The 15,057-nt window shown below is 41.0% G+C and overlaps 2 protein-coding genes across 2 annotated transcripts; one reads left to right on the top strand and one right to left on the bottom strand.

Annotated features, from left to right (window-relative positions):
- Nucleotides 1-1,318: 1,318 nt before the first annotated feature.
- LOC139343456 (microfibril-associated glycoprotein 4-like) lies at nt 1,319-9,305 on the bottom strand. The gene is made up of 6 exons (XM_070981124.1): nt 8,734-9,305; nt 5,572-5,781; nt 4,157-4,354; nt 3,194-3,290; nt 2,860-3,027; nt 1,319-1,711 (listed from the first exon to the last, which is right to left on the bottom strand). Exons 2-6 carry the CDS (start codon nt 5,584-5,586, stop codon nt 1,440-1,442), a joined length of 750 nt encoding a protein of 249 aa, XP_070837225.1. The 5' UTR covers nt 5,587-5,781; nt 8,734-9,305; the 3' UTR covers nt 1,319-1,439.
- LOC139343447 (P2Y purinoceptor 14-like) lies at nt 8,003-9,361 on the top strand. Its single transcript, XM_070981112.1, has 3 exons — nt 8,003-8,149; nt 8,285-8,541; nt 8,767-9,361. The coding sequence occupies exons 1-3, from the start codon at nt 8,003-8,005 to the stop codon at nt 9,359-9,361; spliced, it is 999 nt and encodes a 332-aa protein (XP_070837213.1).
- Nucleotides 9,362-15,057: the final 5,696 nt, after the last annotated feature.

Raw genomic sequence — 15,057 nt, 5'->3', positions numbered from 1 at the left:
TTAACTTATCTTATCTCAATTTACTCCAGAAGAAAAGCTAATGCATATTTTAGTCCAGTCGAAGACAACAGAAAACAAACTGAAACTGCTGAGTGCTAAAATGCCAGATCTATTAAGGGCTATCACAACGACCACTAACTATAATCATAATAGTAACAATAATGACATAATAGTGATGTAACAAATGCAACAGAGTTCATGTCATTTAAGACTCAAACCAATGAGAGCAAAGTGCTTTTCAAAATGCCACATTTAAGTAAAGACTAAACCATAAGAAACCATTATCTGTACTGGGTTAGTCCTGAATGAATCACCGTCCTGTAACAGGGACTAATCTGTGGAGTCTGTCTGCCATTGGTCCTGAAATATGTCAGCTGTTTAATGAAATGACATGAATTTTATAAAACATTTACGATCCTCAGAGGATGAATCCTGGTGACCTTTCACCAAACTTCCCCCCCCCCCTGGAGTGCCAAAAAACTGAAATGTGAGGGCAAACAGCTGTAATATTATACTGTGAAGATGCAAAATGGCACCAGGATCCAAAGTGTCCCTCTGCCCACTCTGCTCACATTATGACAAATGACTGACAAGTACAATCGAATGAACAGCGAGTTATATTGTACATATATTTTAGATTAATTTTTCACCTTCTTCTCACTAGAAACATCAAATCAAGCACTATGTTGGGCCTGTTCCAGTACCTTCTTCATCCAGCACTGCGTCACTCCATGTTTGGCCTCCTCCTTGCATGAGTGAGATGACATCAGCCTACCTGTTTGACCACACCTGTCTGCCCCGTAAAGGCAGCACAAGGGCGACACCATGTGTTTAGTTAGCATCCATCCTGTTTGTTATTAACCTGAACACCTGAGAAGAGTTTGGCTCAAACAGTCTTTTTAAAGTTTTAAATTAAAGGTCAGTTTCTCACTTCTCCTGCAAAATATTTCAAGATCTACATGATGGATTTGAACCAAGTGTGTACAGACATTCATTGTTCACTGACTTCTCATCTAGTGCCACCATCAAGTCCATATTGTAATGTGATCAATACTTTGTATTCAGGCTATGCTAATGAGCAACAAAGCGCTAATATACAAAACTAAGATGTAAACATGTAAACATACACTATGTTGTAAACATGTTGTCTGCTACATATCAGCATATTAGCATTGTCAGTGTGAGCATGTTAGCATGCTGACTTTAGCATTGCTAACTAGCCTCACAGAGCAGGTAGCATGGCTGCAGATAGTAAACAGTACACTGGGTGGTTCCCAGCACAGAACAGTGGAAAACACTAAATGATAATAACAAAAATACATCAGTGACAACAAAGTTTATTTATGTAAAGCTTATCAAAACCAATCACAAAGTATTTTACTAAAACATTCTGACTGATTGTATTTTTCATATTTCCCTGTAATGTTAACATTATCATGTTAATGTCTGCATGAACACTTAGCAGCTGATCTGATCTTCATGTCGATAGTCTTAAGGGAGTAGTTCCAGCCCTTCCACGCCTGCCAAAGGACATGGACGTTTTCAAATCCGATGGCACCATGAGGCGCGTACATGCCGGTGGGGTTACTCGTGTGGCAGGTATTGTACCAGAATCCACCTAGATAATGCTGAGCGCAGTTTTTTTCCCACTGGTCCTGGTCTTTGTCAAAGGTGGTGAACTTCATGTCGTTTTGATTTGTCAAACTGTCTCCTACAAATGAGGACAAAAGCAATGTTAGCCAGGTTTAAATCAGCTTGATCTGTGATACTCAGAAATGCTTGCTTGCAGCCGGCTGTTCTATTATTACTCATTAGTGATAAAACAGATTTAAAGACGATAAAAGTAACATGCTGTAAAGATTTTAACACTTTCAGGGGGAAAAACATCAGCTGAGCAGGACAGATGCATGCAACCATTTCCTTTTGACTTTTACACCTAAAATATTCTGACTGATTCTATTTGACACAATGCAAATGTAATAAAAGTTACATTTACATGTCTATTTATTTTTGTATGCTTATTGTTGGTACTGAGTAACACACAGGTGTCACATGTTGCTGATTACCTGTGAAAATGTAGGGACTGTGTGTAAGTTATTTGTGGGCAGGGGGAGTCAGGAAAGAGGAGAGGAGCAAAGAGATTTTCTCATCCTGGTTTTATATTTCTTTTAGCCTTCTCTGGAGAAAGTTTATTTATAAAGATACTTAAAATAGGACATTATAGAATGGCTGTCTCCGTTTTGTTATGTTTTCCATAAATATATTGTTTTGACTGGGGCGAGGGGATTGCAGTTGTGAAAAGGGAAGTTGCAAAGAAAATACTAATAATGTGGTGGGAGGTCTTCCTTTTTTACGAAGTGGAATATAAGATTTCTCACTCATTCATTTCTGTCCTGTCCCTTAGCGACTTACTTACCTTCACAGTCTGGATCATCTACTTTAGAAATCCTAAATATAAACAAGGTATCTCTAAATAAACGAGCTACTCATGCATAATGTCTTAAAAATGAAACTGATATTTAAAAAATACAGTGAAAGAACATTAATGTTTCATTTCTTTCGTTCATATGATAAATGTAATTTGTCTCTGGAGATCCACAGGAGATCCACTATGGTTTTCTAACCCATTAGTCTGTAAGGACACAACAAGACTTTTTAAAATTATTAAAATAAATAAATAATTTAAGAACCAATTTTATATCCCCCCAGGCTCACTGTTGAATATCAGCCTTGATTCTAAAAAATCCAGCAGGGATAAAGGGACCGTTTTCTCATAAAAAGAAATCCTGCAGTACATTCATTCACAGGCCTTGACTTCTTAAACCCAAACTTCCCAAATACGCAGCCGGGGATCCTCACCTGCCGTTCCACCAGTGAAGCTGCCCAGTTGAAGCTGATATCCAGTGTTTTCAGGACCGATTGAGAAGGAGGAGTAGCGGGCGTACGCCTTCCTCCCCTCCCAGTCCGTCATGTCAAGCCGCAGCTGATTGTTTTTCCTCACAGACAGCAGGAAGATGTTTTCCAGCCCTGAAAAGGTGCACAAAGATCTGTTTCATTTCATTTTTTGCGCCAAAGCCCTTTATCACACTCATTTCTGAACCTCACACCTCATAGTTCATCTCACTTCAGCAAATCAGGATGGAAAGCAACACACGCCTCATGATTTTACTGCCGTTTTCCCTCAAGAACTCACCAAGCCAATATTCTCCAGCCACATTCCCAAATCCAGTCTTGTAGTGACTCCAGGGCCTGTAGAAGTTTTCAGTCCCATCCAGCCTCCTCAGAAATACCTGAGAGGGAGAAGCAGAGCAACAGAGATAGGTTTAATCATTTATTTATTTACTTACTATTGTACGTCGCTTTGGATAAAAGCGTCTGCCAAATGACTTGTAATTGTAGTTTAACATGCAATACTCTGCCCTCAATTAGCAAGACCCAAGTACAGCTTTGCTGATTGTCTGTTAGCATGTTGCAGCTACAGTAAATGTAAGTAAGCGCCTCAGTGCTCCATTATGCTCCCCAGCTGGTGGATAACTTCTGTCGTCTGGTGTTAAAGTTTTAGGTTTGGCACTTTGGGAAATACACGTACTTTCCTACTCGCTGAGACAAGAGGACCAACACCGCTGTCTTGTTCGTGCACTGATATGGTGCTAACAGTTAACAGTCTCAGTAAAATTATACCTTCAATCATCAAGTCATGAGTTTTCTTAAGAGAACCTGAACTGTAAGTGTTCCAGGTCTAAATGCTGAAATTTAAACACTCTCTGTTGATGGCTGTGTTATTTGAGCTTTTACTGAGAGAAAGGCCTTTCAATGCACAGGTCTGACAAATACTGGCATAAGAAATAAGAAAATAAACTTTAAGCTGTGTTCATGCAGTGACTGCCTGTTTCTGATATAACACCTATATCATTGTGGGATTTTGTTGAAAAGCAACGACTTTTAGACCATAAGTCAGGTTTCACCGCAGTCAAGTCCAATTCAAGCCTCAAGTCCTCGATCTCATAATTCGAGTACACACCTGAAGACTCTCAAGTCACCTGAATGGCCTAATCGGGACCCTAACGAGCTGCCATGTGTTTCTACAGGCAGGTTTATTCTGATGTTTGTTCATGTTTAAGATGATAAAACCTGATAGAATATGAGGTGTACTGACAGTCCATCCTCCTCCGTCCGTTTCCATGTCACAGTAGACCTTCAGGGGCATGGCGGGACCTCCTGGATAGATGGTGTACACCCCGCTGGAGGTGGTGTTGTCACTGCGATGGATGTCATCACAGTCGATGGGCATATAAAACTCAGGGACAGCGTGAACTGAGGCCACATGAACCAGCAGAGCTACAAATAAAGTTACCTGGATGCAAGGGGAGAGAGACGACAGTGACTTCCTGCACTCATGGATGAACATTTTTCCTCTTTTACTTTTTGTGGTGTGTGCATTTTTTGTTCCTGTTGTGTAGGAAACTACCCAAATACGTCGGCACACAGCAGTTACAACATTTGGGATTTCCCTGCTGGATGTTTGCATTAGAGCAGTGCTGTGTTCGTTATTAATCTGAGCCGCGCTGTAACAGAGGTTGTTAAATCAGGTTTGGTCGAATGACATTAATTTCAAACAGGCGCAAATAATTATACTCTGGAAAATCTGTGTACTGTGTCACTGGATGTCCTAATATTTGATTTTAATTAAATTTTGCTTTTTATTTCAGAGATTTCACAGGTCTGAAGTCTGGAAATAGATCATATGTGTTGGGGTGCTGGGAATGCCCTGTTAATATGTAACTAACATGCACTAACAACACTATAAAGTTAACAATAATATCCTCAGTGGCATCAATTAACAGCACCATGTAGCAGGAAGGCTCAAGAGAAGAGGGAAATCAGACAAAGGAGGCTTGAAGGAGGACTGAAAAGGAAGTGAGAAGTGAGAATTTCTCCGAACGTCAGACCTCAAACTACGCTGTTTTTTCTCTCCCCTCAAACATACATCCCTCTGGACTGAATTACACTCTGAGTTTGATTATTGATCTGATCTGATATGTTTTGATTAATATTTGATTGAAAATAAGAAAACTTACTAACTGCATCACTCTGTTGTGTTTTTATTGTGTTGTTTTGTGGCGAGGAGGCCAGCTGCTGGGTTTTCTGGGTTATTTCTGGTAGTATTTGTTTTAAAATATTGGCAGGTTGCTTTTAGAGTATTCTCCTGTCTGGCGCCCAACATTATTTCATATTTTGATTAACTCTTTCGCTACAACCAATATGAATTATAATGATAGTGAGAAAGGTGACTGGTCAGGTGACTGTTCACCTGGGCAGAGCTGTTTTTACAGTTTTTTTGATTCATTCAACGTGCAAATGCAAAATGTTTAAATGGTTTAGATCAGCTACGTCGCTTCAATTCAAAATATCCTAAATTATGAAAATCATTTACGCTGTGAAAGCAAGCTCAGTCCACATGTTGACTGTGTCATGAAAATAGGAGCAGCGGTGTTTGTCATGAATAAAATGATTTGGTTTAAATGTCAGAGTGTTTTCTGCAGCTTGCATTGAATGTGGTTGAGCTCTTACCTGCATCTTCATCATGGAGAGGAGGCTTCACAGCTCGAGTGCACTCCGTCGGTCAGTCTGTTGACGTAAACCTCGGGAGGCACATTTAAAGAGTTCCCGCAGGGCGTGTTTGTGGAAGCCTGTGACAGCGACAAGCTTTGCTCACACAGACCTCCAGTGTCAAAGTTATATTTTCACTTCATTGTTCAGGGGAGGGTCTGCTTTACGGACCTGTGTTAGGCATTAGACATAGAAAGAAAAAGAACAACGGAAAATAACTTCAGAAGGAAAAGTGATATTCAGAAAATGCACTCGTGGACTTTGCCCCCATGACCTCAATGTTTGAAGCTCATGACTCATCCCCCGAGAGTTCTCCTAATCTAGTTACTCATTAAACCCAATTACTCAAAATCTAACAGCAAAACAAGTGCAAAATATTTTATAAGCATCCACCCAACGTGTCTTTGAACAAACACAACCACAGGCAGGTGACCACTAACAAGTACAGCAGTGGGGAAATTCCAATTTTAATTCTGGGCTGCTGACCCTGTCCTGTGTGGGGAAACCCCATAATAACAGTCCACTTATTATCAGCAGCAATGCCGGAATTCTCCTTCCTTGTAATGTGATATGTGTGACTCAAGTGCGCCTATAGTCCACACTACTCTGTCAAATTTTCACATACTGTCCACTTGTGTTCATTTTCCCCAAAAAGCCAATTTTTTAAACTGTGCACATGTGAAGCGCCTGTGAGTCCGTGTTCAACTCAGCTTCTGACGATGCTCAGAACTCACCACAAACTTTCTGTTTCATTCTTTGTGTCGTTTCCGTTCAGCCTCCCTCCTTCTTTTTTTACTCTGATCTCTGTACATGTATGAAGCAGATCCATAAAGCCCCACGATAAGCTTTGACTTTTTGCTCAAGTTGAAAATGTTTAGATCTAAAGACAAGAGATTAGATGCGAATTTGAGGGAAATCATGTGTAATCTTGTCATCATGTTGACTCACTGTCATCATGAAAGGACACATCTCAATGACGGATATTTGCCATTTTCGGTCACAGGATGCAAACCTCACCTTCACATCTTGCATGAAAAGTCAAAAAAGTACAAGAAGATTCTGAACGAGATGGCGCACATGCGTATGATGAAGTGTTTGAATTTGGACGTTTGCTGAGTTGCGTTTGTTCCTTGTATGTCGGAGAAGTGTGTCTGGATCCCCGTCTGAGCAACTCAAGCACTTTCTCAGTGGCTTTAAGGCACTTAAACAAGTCCTGTACCTTATACCTTGCATTTGTAGTTTTCGTGGACTTTTGTGTGAAGGTACAGCAGAGATGTGGAGTGTTCGTGTGGTGGCTTTGGGTAGTGACTGACAGAATGACCGCCACTCTTTTGCAGCAGTTACGGATTGCTGAGGTGGTTCAGACAATGACACCTCCTGGATTGCCAGACCCAGAATACTGGAGGGATCATACTGTAGTAAATCCCATCAGGCCTCATGGTTCAGAGAGGATGTGGCTAGAAAGGTGTCTTTGCTACCTCCAGTCCCAGAACTGGATTAAAATGGATCAATAGACGGATGGAAAACATAGTGTGGACACCATCACAAAGGTGTGATCCCCAAAAATCATTAGAATGCATCATCTGGGGACCTTCAATGTTTAACATGATGATGATGTCAGACTCATGATTACACCAGAGGAAAAGTTTCACCAAAGTTTCATGAACAACTCAACCAATTTTCATGGCAATCCATCTAAGAGTGTCATTGTTATAGAGCTGTGGACCAGCTGACAGAGAGGTGTCACAGGAGCCCATATGGTGACTTAAAAGTGTCTTCACAGGTAATTGTGGTTTATCATAACCACACAGGAAGATAGAAATGCCATCTCCACAGCAGTGCATGTGTGTGAGTGAGTGAGTCTTCCTTCTTATTTATAGTGTTGCTGCACAACTGAAGACATCATAACCACATCAGTATTTTTTTTTTTTTTTTTGCAGCTTCCGTTGTGAAAGCTGTGCAGAGGGAAGCCGGACAGTGCACAGTCTTTCTATTAGACATCCACAGTGGCAGGCGCAGACAGGTAAACGCTGCAGGTATTTCATCTTCTATTCTGCTTTGATGCCGACATTCAAGTGTTAGACATTTCTCTATCTAAAATCTGCATATTTATATCAGGGCAGCTAACCAGGAAGTAGGATGTATGCTACATCTGATGGTACAACATGGCACAGTATTTGTGACCAGTCGCTTCCTACGTTGCCTTGGATATATGAAGATATTTGACTTGAATCCATCCATTGGTTCCTTTACATGATATATATTGATCTTTTGGTCATGGTCACATGTCGTGAGAGCTTCAGACTGCTGTTTGGCAAAGTATTTTTGTTGCAGGGTGTACTTTTCTGTACATGCTGTTCTGTAACTTGGGTTCACCTCTGTTACCAGAAAAATGAGTGACCGAGGAGTAAAAGTGACCTCATCCTTCAACCATTCATCAATTACAACCCAGGCTGAAGTCAACGGTTCAGCTAACTGTGATCAGGTCCACAGGTCAGCACACCCTTTCTTCATGACGGTCTACAGTCTGGTGTTTCTGGTAAGCACCATGGTTGCTTTTTGGTTGGACCCATATATGTTGGAAATGTAGTAAAAGCTACATGTACTTTCGCCTACATGTAAAAGATTCATTGTGACTGCAATTGTTGTAAATCTCACCTGGTTTTCTGTGCAGGTGGGTTTCCTACTCAACAGCCTCATCATGTATTACTTCTGCCGGGCTAAGCGGCAGGTGTCCAGGAGTATTATGGTCTACCTGAAGAACTTGGCAGCTGCTGACTTCCTGCTCTGCCTCTGTCTCCCCATCCGCATCACCAACTACACCAGCAACTCTGTGACCTTACGTCTGATCTACTGCAACTTTGGTGCCTCTGCCCTCTTTCTCAACATGTACGCCAGCATCCTGTTCATGGGTTACATCGCTGCTAACAGGTAGGTTTCCTGGTCCCACATTCCACCTCTCGATCACTCCGATCCGCTAATGTCAGCTTCTAAAAAGGCATTTTTATAGGCAAACCTTTTCGTAGATCTCCACTCTGGGCTTTGTTTGGTTTATTTTTTTTTTTACTTTTTTTCTGCCCTGTGTCTCATTGTGCTGTGTTTTATATCATATTGTATTTTTACCTTGCATGTATATCCTGCCTCTCCTCTCTCCAGGTATCTGAAGATTGTCCAGGGAACTTCAGCAACTCACATTCTGCAGACGGTGCGGGGTGCCTGCATCATCTCCACTATGACCTGGGTTTTCCTTCTGGCTATGATGAGCGCCTACGTCATCCTGTCATTCCAAACCCAGAAGCCTTTGACCTCTCTCCCAGTGGTCTGTGAAGTCTTACACAGTGGCCAGCTCACTTTGCTCTACAAAATCATACATATCTGCTCCACCGCCATCTTCCTGTGTGTCCTTGTCGCTTTGGTCTTCTTCTACTATAGCACCTCCCGCAAGGTGTTGCTGGCGCAGCAGAGGCAGCCGGCGTCCGCCGGCTCCACGAAGCTTGCAAAGTCACACAGGAACATGTTTGTGCTGGTTTGTGTCTTCTGCGTTTGCTTTGTCCCCTACCACCTGGTTCGCCTTCCCAACACTTTCCTGTGGAGGCATTGTTCATGGAGCAAGGTTTTCTCCTACTTGATGGAGTTGACCATCATAGTGTCAGTTCTCAATGTCTGCCTGGACCCGCTCATCTACTTCATCTTCTGCAAGTCATTCAGGACCCAGCTTAACCAGAGAGTGGGGTCTATAAACAGAAACTGAAATTACTGTACATAGCATTTGAACTGCCAGTGTAATAAAAAAAAAAATTACAAGAGCTATGATTAACAATGATGGATGTAATCACTGCATATAATAACTGCAAATAATATCTTAAATGTAAAACAAAATTGATAATGTAAAACATAATGGACCATTATAAAATGAATAAATGTAATAAAACCTGATAATAAATAATTGCACATAAGGTAAGAATTGCAGTAATGTGATGAAAAATGTCAGAAAAACAAATTATGTAAAATATAAAAAACTATTTTGTAATGGAAACATAATGTAATAATAACATAATGTGATAATTGTAAGTAATGTTTTTAAAATCAATTAACGAGTTATTTCTTATTACATTTCATGATTGGTATTGCATTGCAATTTTTGTTTTTAATTTTCTAAGCAACACAAATATATATGTCCTTTATTCAAACAGGGAAGGCCATTGAGTGAAAGTTCTTTTACAATGATGCCCTGATAACAACAAATATAAAATACATCTGAAAATGACAGAACATATAAAACAAAGACACATGAAAGATACATCAAGTTTCACAACAAAGGACAACAACAGGATAACATCAATTCACGGGAAAGACTTCTATTCACACCACCCTGTCTATCAAAAGACATTTAAACTGATTAAAAGTGACCAGTGTGTCTAGTTTTAAGAGGCTGTTGTGTGGTTGTGTGTTTGTGTGGTACAAAATGTTTTTAGAGCCAGTTTCTCAGTTCCTGTATTGGCATGGTGATCCTCAAGGACCAAAAAGTCTTTAGTCCAAGTGCAGTGCAAACTTGATTTGTAGTTAAGACATGAGAGATACTCTGGTAGTTGGCCAAGAAGTGTTTTATTGGTAAACAGAAAGCAGTGCCGTCTTCTGAATGCTGACGACTGCACTCAGCTTGCTCGTGTAGTAAACACTGATGCACTCTAACACCATCGCCAGTTATGAACCTAACGGCAGAATGAGTGGTGGCAGGAGAATGCATGTGAATTACATCAAGAGATAAGATAAGATAAGATATGATAAGATAAGATAAGATAAGATAAGACTTTATTGATCCCACACCGAAATTTAGTATCACCATAGTCCATAACGGGTAAAAAGGTTGACTAAACACTGTGAACACAAGCCTTGGCTAAAAAGCCAGTTTTACCTTTAAGGATGTAGTCAGTTCATTCATGTGTTTTTTAAAGCACAGCTTGTCATCTAGCCAGAAACCAGAGTATTTATAATAGGATACTCTTTCAATTGGAGTCCCATTAACAGCATTTGCGTTAATTTCAGTGGGACTGTTGGACAGTTTTCTAGAGAACAACATGCATGCAGGTTTAACAGTAATTTAAGATCAAAGTTTACAGTGCAGAAATCAAACCAACAGAGGGAGCTGCTGCATATAGAAATGCATTGTCAGTATATGGATAATTTGTACCATTTCTAACTTATTTATCTAATTCATTTAGATAAAGTTGTAAATATAAGTGGTCCTACAACAGAACCCTGTGGTACGCCTTTAACCCTAATCAAACTGGACAGATTGCTATTATTACTGAGATAATTTACAAAACAATTCTAAGATTCCAAGTCCAATAGATGGTAATGAAAACCTCTGATAATTTAAAAAAAAAAAGGGGGGGGGGATCCTGCTTATCATATAATGCGGTAGTTCAGGTCAGGTTCAGATGAGGTCAAAGGCTGGAAAACATGCTGAAGAAAACTGCTGGAGAGTCAAGCATGAGTAATGACAATCTGGCAAGTGACTGGTGGTGACTGTGGTTCCTTATATAGTGAGACTGATAAATGGGAAACAGGTGTGCAGGTAAGCAAGAGTGCAGATGAGCCAGGAGGCATGGCTGAGTAGCAGGTAAAACCTGGCCTGATGTGACAATCAAGATATTAAAGTTAGATATATTACTGGGGGTACATGAGTGTTTGCACCAAATCTTATGACAATCTGACTGATGGTTTTTGATACATGTCACTCAAAACCACAAATGTCAAGCTCATGGTGGCGCTAGAGGAGATCAGGCATCGTCTGAGGATCAGGAATGTCTTTACAAAATGTGCAAACCCATCAAGTAGATGTTGAGATACTTTGACCTGCTGGTGGCACTGCAGGAAGAGCCAGGGGACCACCACAGTCAAAGGATTCACACTCATAAAAGTCTGTACAAAACTTAATGACAATCCATCCAATACTGTCATTGTTGAGAAAATTAGGTCTGGATCAAAAGTCGTGGACCACCTGATCAACACCGCTATCCCAATAAACACCATTATCTCATTGTACACTGTACCGGCATCTGTTTTCTGAAGGTTGTTTATTTTAGTTTGAAGTTCTGTACTTGAACACAACACACACCCAGAGACTGGAAGTGCCTGTTCCAGTCGTCTCTTTTTGTATATTTTGGTGGTTGTATGAGTTACCTGTCCACTCCTCTTCCCTCTCTGATCTCCTCCTCACAGGAGCAGAGAGTCTGTAGCTGCTTGACTTTAACTGCACAGTTATTGATGGCTCGCCTCAAACTGGATGAGGAAATCAAACCCCGAGCCTTCAGAGTGATGAACTAAGAAAAGGCCAGTGATGGACAATCTGTCTTCCACGCTCATATATATCTCTGTCTTTTCTTTCTCTCTGTCTTACCTTTAATCTCAATCTCTGTGTCAGGCTTGTGGTGGTGCATTGGTTCAAAGGAGGACGGGGAGAGAGAGAGGAAGGGAGGGTTTTCTGCCAGGTTCTGTTGCTGTCGACATATAATCCATGTTAATAAATGGCTCTTGAGGTCATCAGCATGTAGCCGGAGGGAAAATAGGAGAGATAGAGAGGAAGGCAGAAAATAGGTTTCTGTGTGGCTGAGAGAGAGAGAGAGAGAGAGAGAGAGAGAGAGAGAGAGAGAGAGAGAGAGAGAGAGCTTTGAAGTGCAACCCTACTGTGAACTTTCTGTATGTTTTTGGCATTTTGTATATTTTGACTTTTGTATTTAAATCGGTAAGTAAAGCTTTATTCATAAAGCACTTTTAAAAGGAGTTGCAAACTGCTTCACATACAGCAAAAGATAAAAAGGAATGTACCAATCAGATAAAAATACATTACAATGTAAAACCCAGCACAATGAGAGACAGAGCAGAGAAAAAAAAGAGCCCAGAATGGAGATCTATAAAAAGGCTTTCCTATGAAGATGCCTTTGTAGAAGCTGTTTGAAACGGTCCAAAGATTCAGCTAATCTGATAGATGGGGAAGATGACTGGGGAGGGCTGGGGCTAAAACAGGAAAGGCACGACTGCCTTTTGTTTTACAGTCGGAGCGGGGGATGGATAAAAGGCCGAGATTAGAGGATCGAGAAGTGGAGAAAATGAAAGTGTGAATCAGTAGTTCAGGGTGTGTGGAGGACAACACGCGTCTGATTTTTGGGATATTTCTTAGCTGAAGAAAACAGGAGTGGACAAGCTCAGTAGCACAATGGTCAAAAGTGGTATACTGATCAAAGATGACACCAAAATCCATACTGGTAGATACGATAGTTTGTTTTTGGACTCTTGATTTTTGCACTCTGTCCTACTTTGTACTGCAACTGCTGCACAACAGCTTCCCTCAGGATGAATAAAGTTCTCTTATGCTGATGCAATATGTGGCCAAAAATATGTGGACACCCAATCAGTTCACCGTTTCATCCAGAACAATGGGCATTAATCTGCTGCAGTAACAGCCTGCACTCTTCTGGGAAGGATTTCAGCACATTGTGGAACCTGGCTGCCAGGATATTCACTCAGTCAGCCAAAAGAGCATTAGTGAGGTCGGGTATTGATGCTGGGCGATAAGGCCAGACTTACAAATCAGTGTTCATCCCAAAGCTTTTGGATGGGGGTTGAAGGTCTGTGCAGGAATGTCAACTTACAACTACAACACACTGGACAAAATATGTCTTTGTGGACCTTGCTTCGTGTTTGGGATCACTGCCATGTTGTGTGCAGTAGTAACTTCCAGCCTCTCTCTGTGAGCTCTTTGATTGGCTGATTGGAGACAGGTGCGCCAGAGGTGAAACTCTCCAGCTACATCCTATCCTGTAATCAAGACTCCTTCAAAGGCTCAGCTGTAACTCATCGTAGCTCCTGCGCAGTCATGGGAATGGGACATGAAAGAGGGCCGAGTCCTGTTTCATATCCCATTCCTTTTGCCCTTCAATAAATTACCTTACATTTTTCACATGACTCTGTGCTTGTATCTGCACCTGGGTTCATTAGCTTAGCCTCTTAACACTGTATGCATAGATTTTTTTTATACAGAATATAAAAGGTAGAAATTCTGTGTTCACCTCTGCTGCATTGTTTAAGCAGTTTTCTTTATTGAAATGTCAATATTGTATTTGCATCTTCACAACAAACAACTATGTCCCTTATTTTTTAGTATCTCTGATGTTTGATTGTTTTTAGGACATAACCAGGTGTGACTTGTGCAGTGCTCTGTATTCATGTGAATGATATGCATCTCTGACATTCACACTTAGCTGCATAAGAAGACGCAGCCACATTTGGGTTCTCCTTCCTCTTCTTGTGTTTAGTAAAAAATGGATAATTTCTTTTGGCATACCGCAGATTCTGCACACTGCAAACTTCATACTACATTTTGGCCGTATCAGTAAGTACTGCTCGTTTAGCAGGCGGTTTGGAGTACAGCCAGGGACAATGGTCTTAATCTCAGTTCCCAATGTAGTTTACCATCGTACCAAAGGTCAAATACAACATGCTTGACTGATCACACCAACAGCATAAACATCAACTCCTGAAACTACCTAGAACAAGAGCAGAAGTGACAATGGCTGCACATCATGTTATACTTTGTTAAACCTGCATTAAGATTTCTTTGGCCACTAGGGGGCAGCAGAAACACAACATAGCTTATTGTTATGGTGAAATTGGTGGCAAACAGCAGCGGTCCAACAGGCCACTAGCTGCAGGATAAGTTAATGTCATTACCATAATGTCAAAGATTAATGTGATTCATGAAAAATTTACATAGCTAACATTAGCTAGCTAACTGCATTTCCATCTACAGTATGTGCACCGTACTTCAATGAGCTTGCAGAGGTTTAAGACAAGTTTTTAAAAGCTCGGAGTTTTTCAGGAGGAGAAGCAAGGACTTCATCGTGGATCTGTAGTCTTTTTCTTAGAAAAATTTTCTTAGAAAAAGTGTGGCCAGATGTGCCAGAGACAGCTGCTGGAAGCTGCCTCTTGTTCTAGGTTTTGCTCTGACATCATTGCATCGTGGTCCACAGACAGGTGGTGCCTCTTGGTGGAGCTGCTCCTCCCTCCCTCCACCCCTACACGCAGTCCCTGCATTCAGAGCACACTAATAGAAGTATGAATGAAAAATGCAGTACAGTAAAAAATAGAAGTAGATAAATGGCTCAAAAATATGCTAAAGAGTAGAAAGTACAGTTTAAAAAAAACATAAAAAGTCCCTAAAAATATACTCTTTCACTCAGCAGCATTATCATTCATTCAGAGTCATGTTTCTAGTGTAAGCAGGGGCACCACCAAGGGAAGGCCAGGGGGGCCGGGAGGGGCCAGGACCACCTTGATACACACACACACACACACACACACACACACACACACACACACACACACACACACACACACACACACACACACACAGAGGCACTGAGTCATGTTATCCATTGTTTATCC

Source organism: Chaetodon trifascialis, chromosome 2, assembly GCF_039877785.1.
Source record: "Chaetodon trifascialis isolate fChaTrf1 chromosome 2, fChaTrf1.hap1, whole genome shotgun sequence".
NCBI classification, from domain to species: Eukaryota; Metazoa; Chordata; class Actinopteri; order Chaetodontiformes; family Chaetodontidae; genus Chaetodon; species Chaetodon trifascialis.
Note: the sequence above shows the minus strand (reverse complement) of the source record. Positions and strands in the feature narration are given on the sequence as shown.

Coding starts and splice junctions, on each gene's coding strand:
- LOC139343456 (XM_070981124.1), bottom strand. Junction 3,291..4,156: donor CGGACGGAGGAGGATGGACT/GTCAGTACACCT, acceptor TCTCCCTCTCAG/GTATTTCTGAGGAGGCTGGA. Junction 3,028..3,193: donor GGCTGGAGAATATTGGCTTG/GTGAGTTCTTGA, acceptor GCACCTTTTCAG/GGCTGGAAAACATCTTCCTG.
- LOC139343447 (XM_070981112.1), top strand. CDS start 8,003: ATGAGTGACCGAGGAGTAAAAGTGACCTCATCCTTCAACCATTCATCA. Junction 8,150..8,284: donor TCTACAGTCTGGTGTTTCTG/GTAAGCACCATG, acceptor TTTTCTGTGCAG/GTGGGTTTCCTACTCAACAG. Junction 8,542..8,766: donor GGTTACATCGCTGCTAACAG/GTAGGTTTCCTG, acceptor TCCTCTCTCCAG/GTATCTGAAGATTGTCCAGG.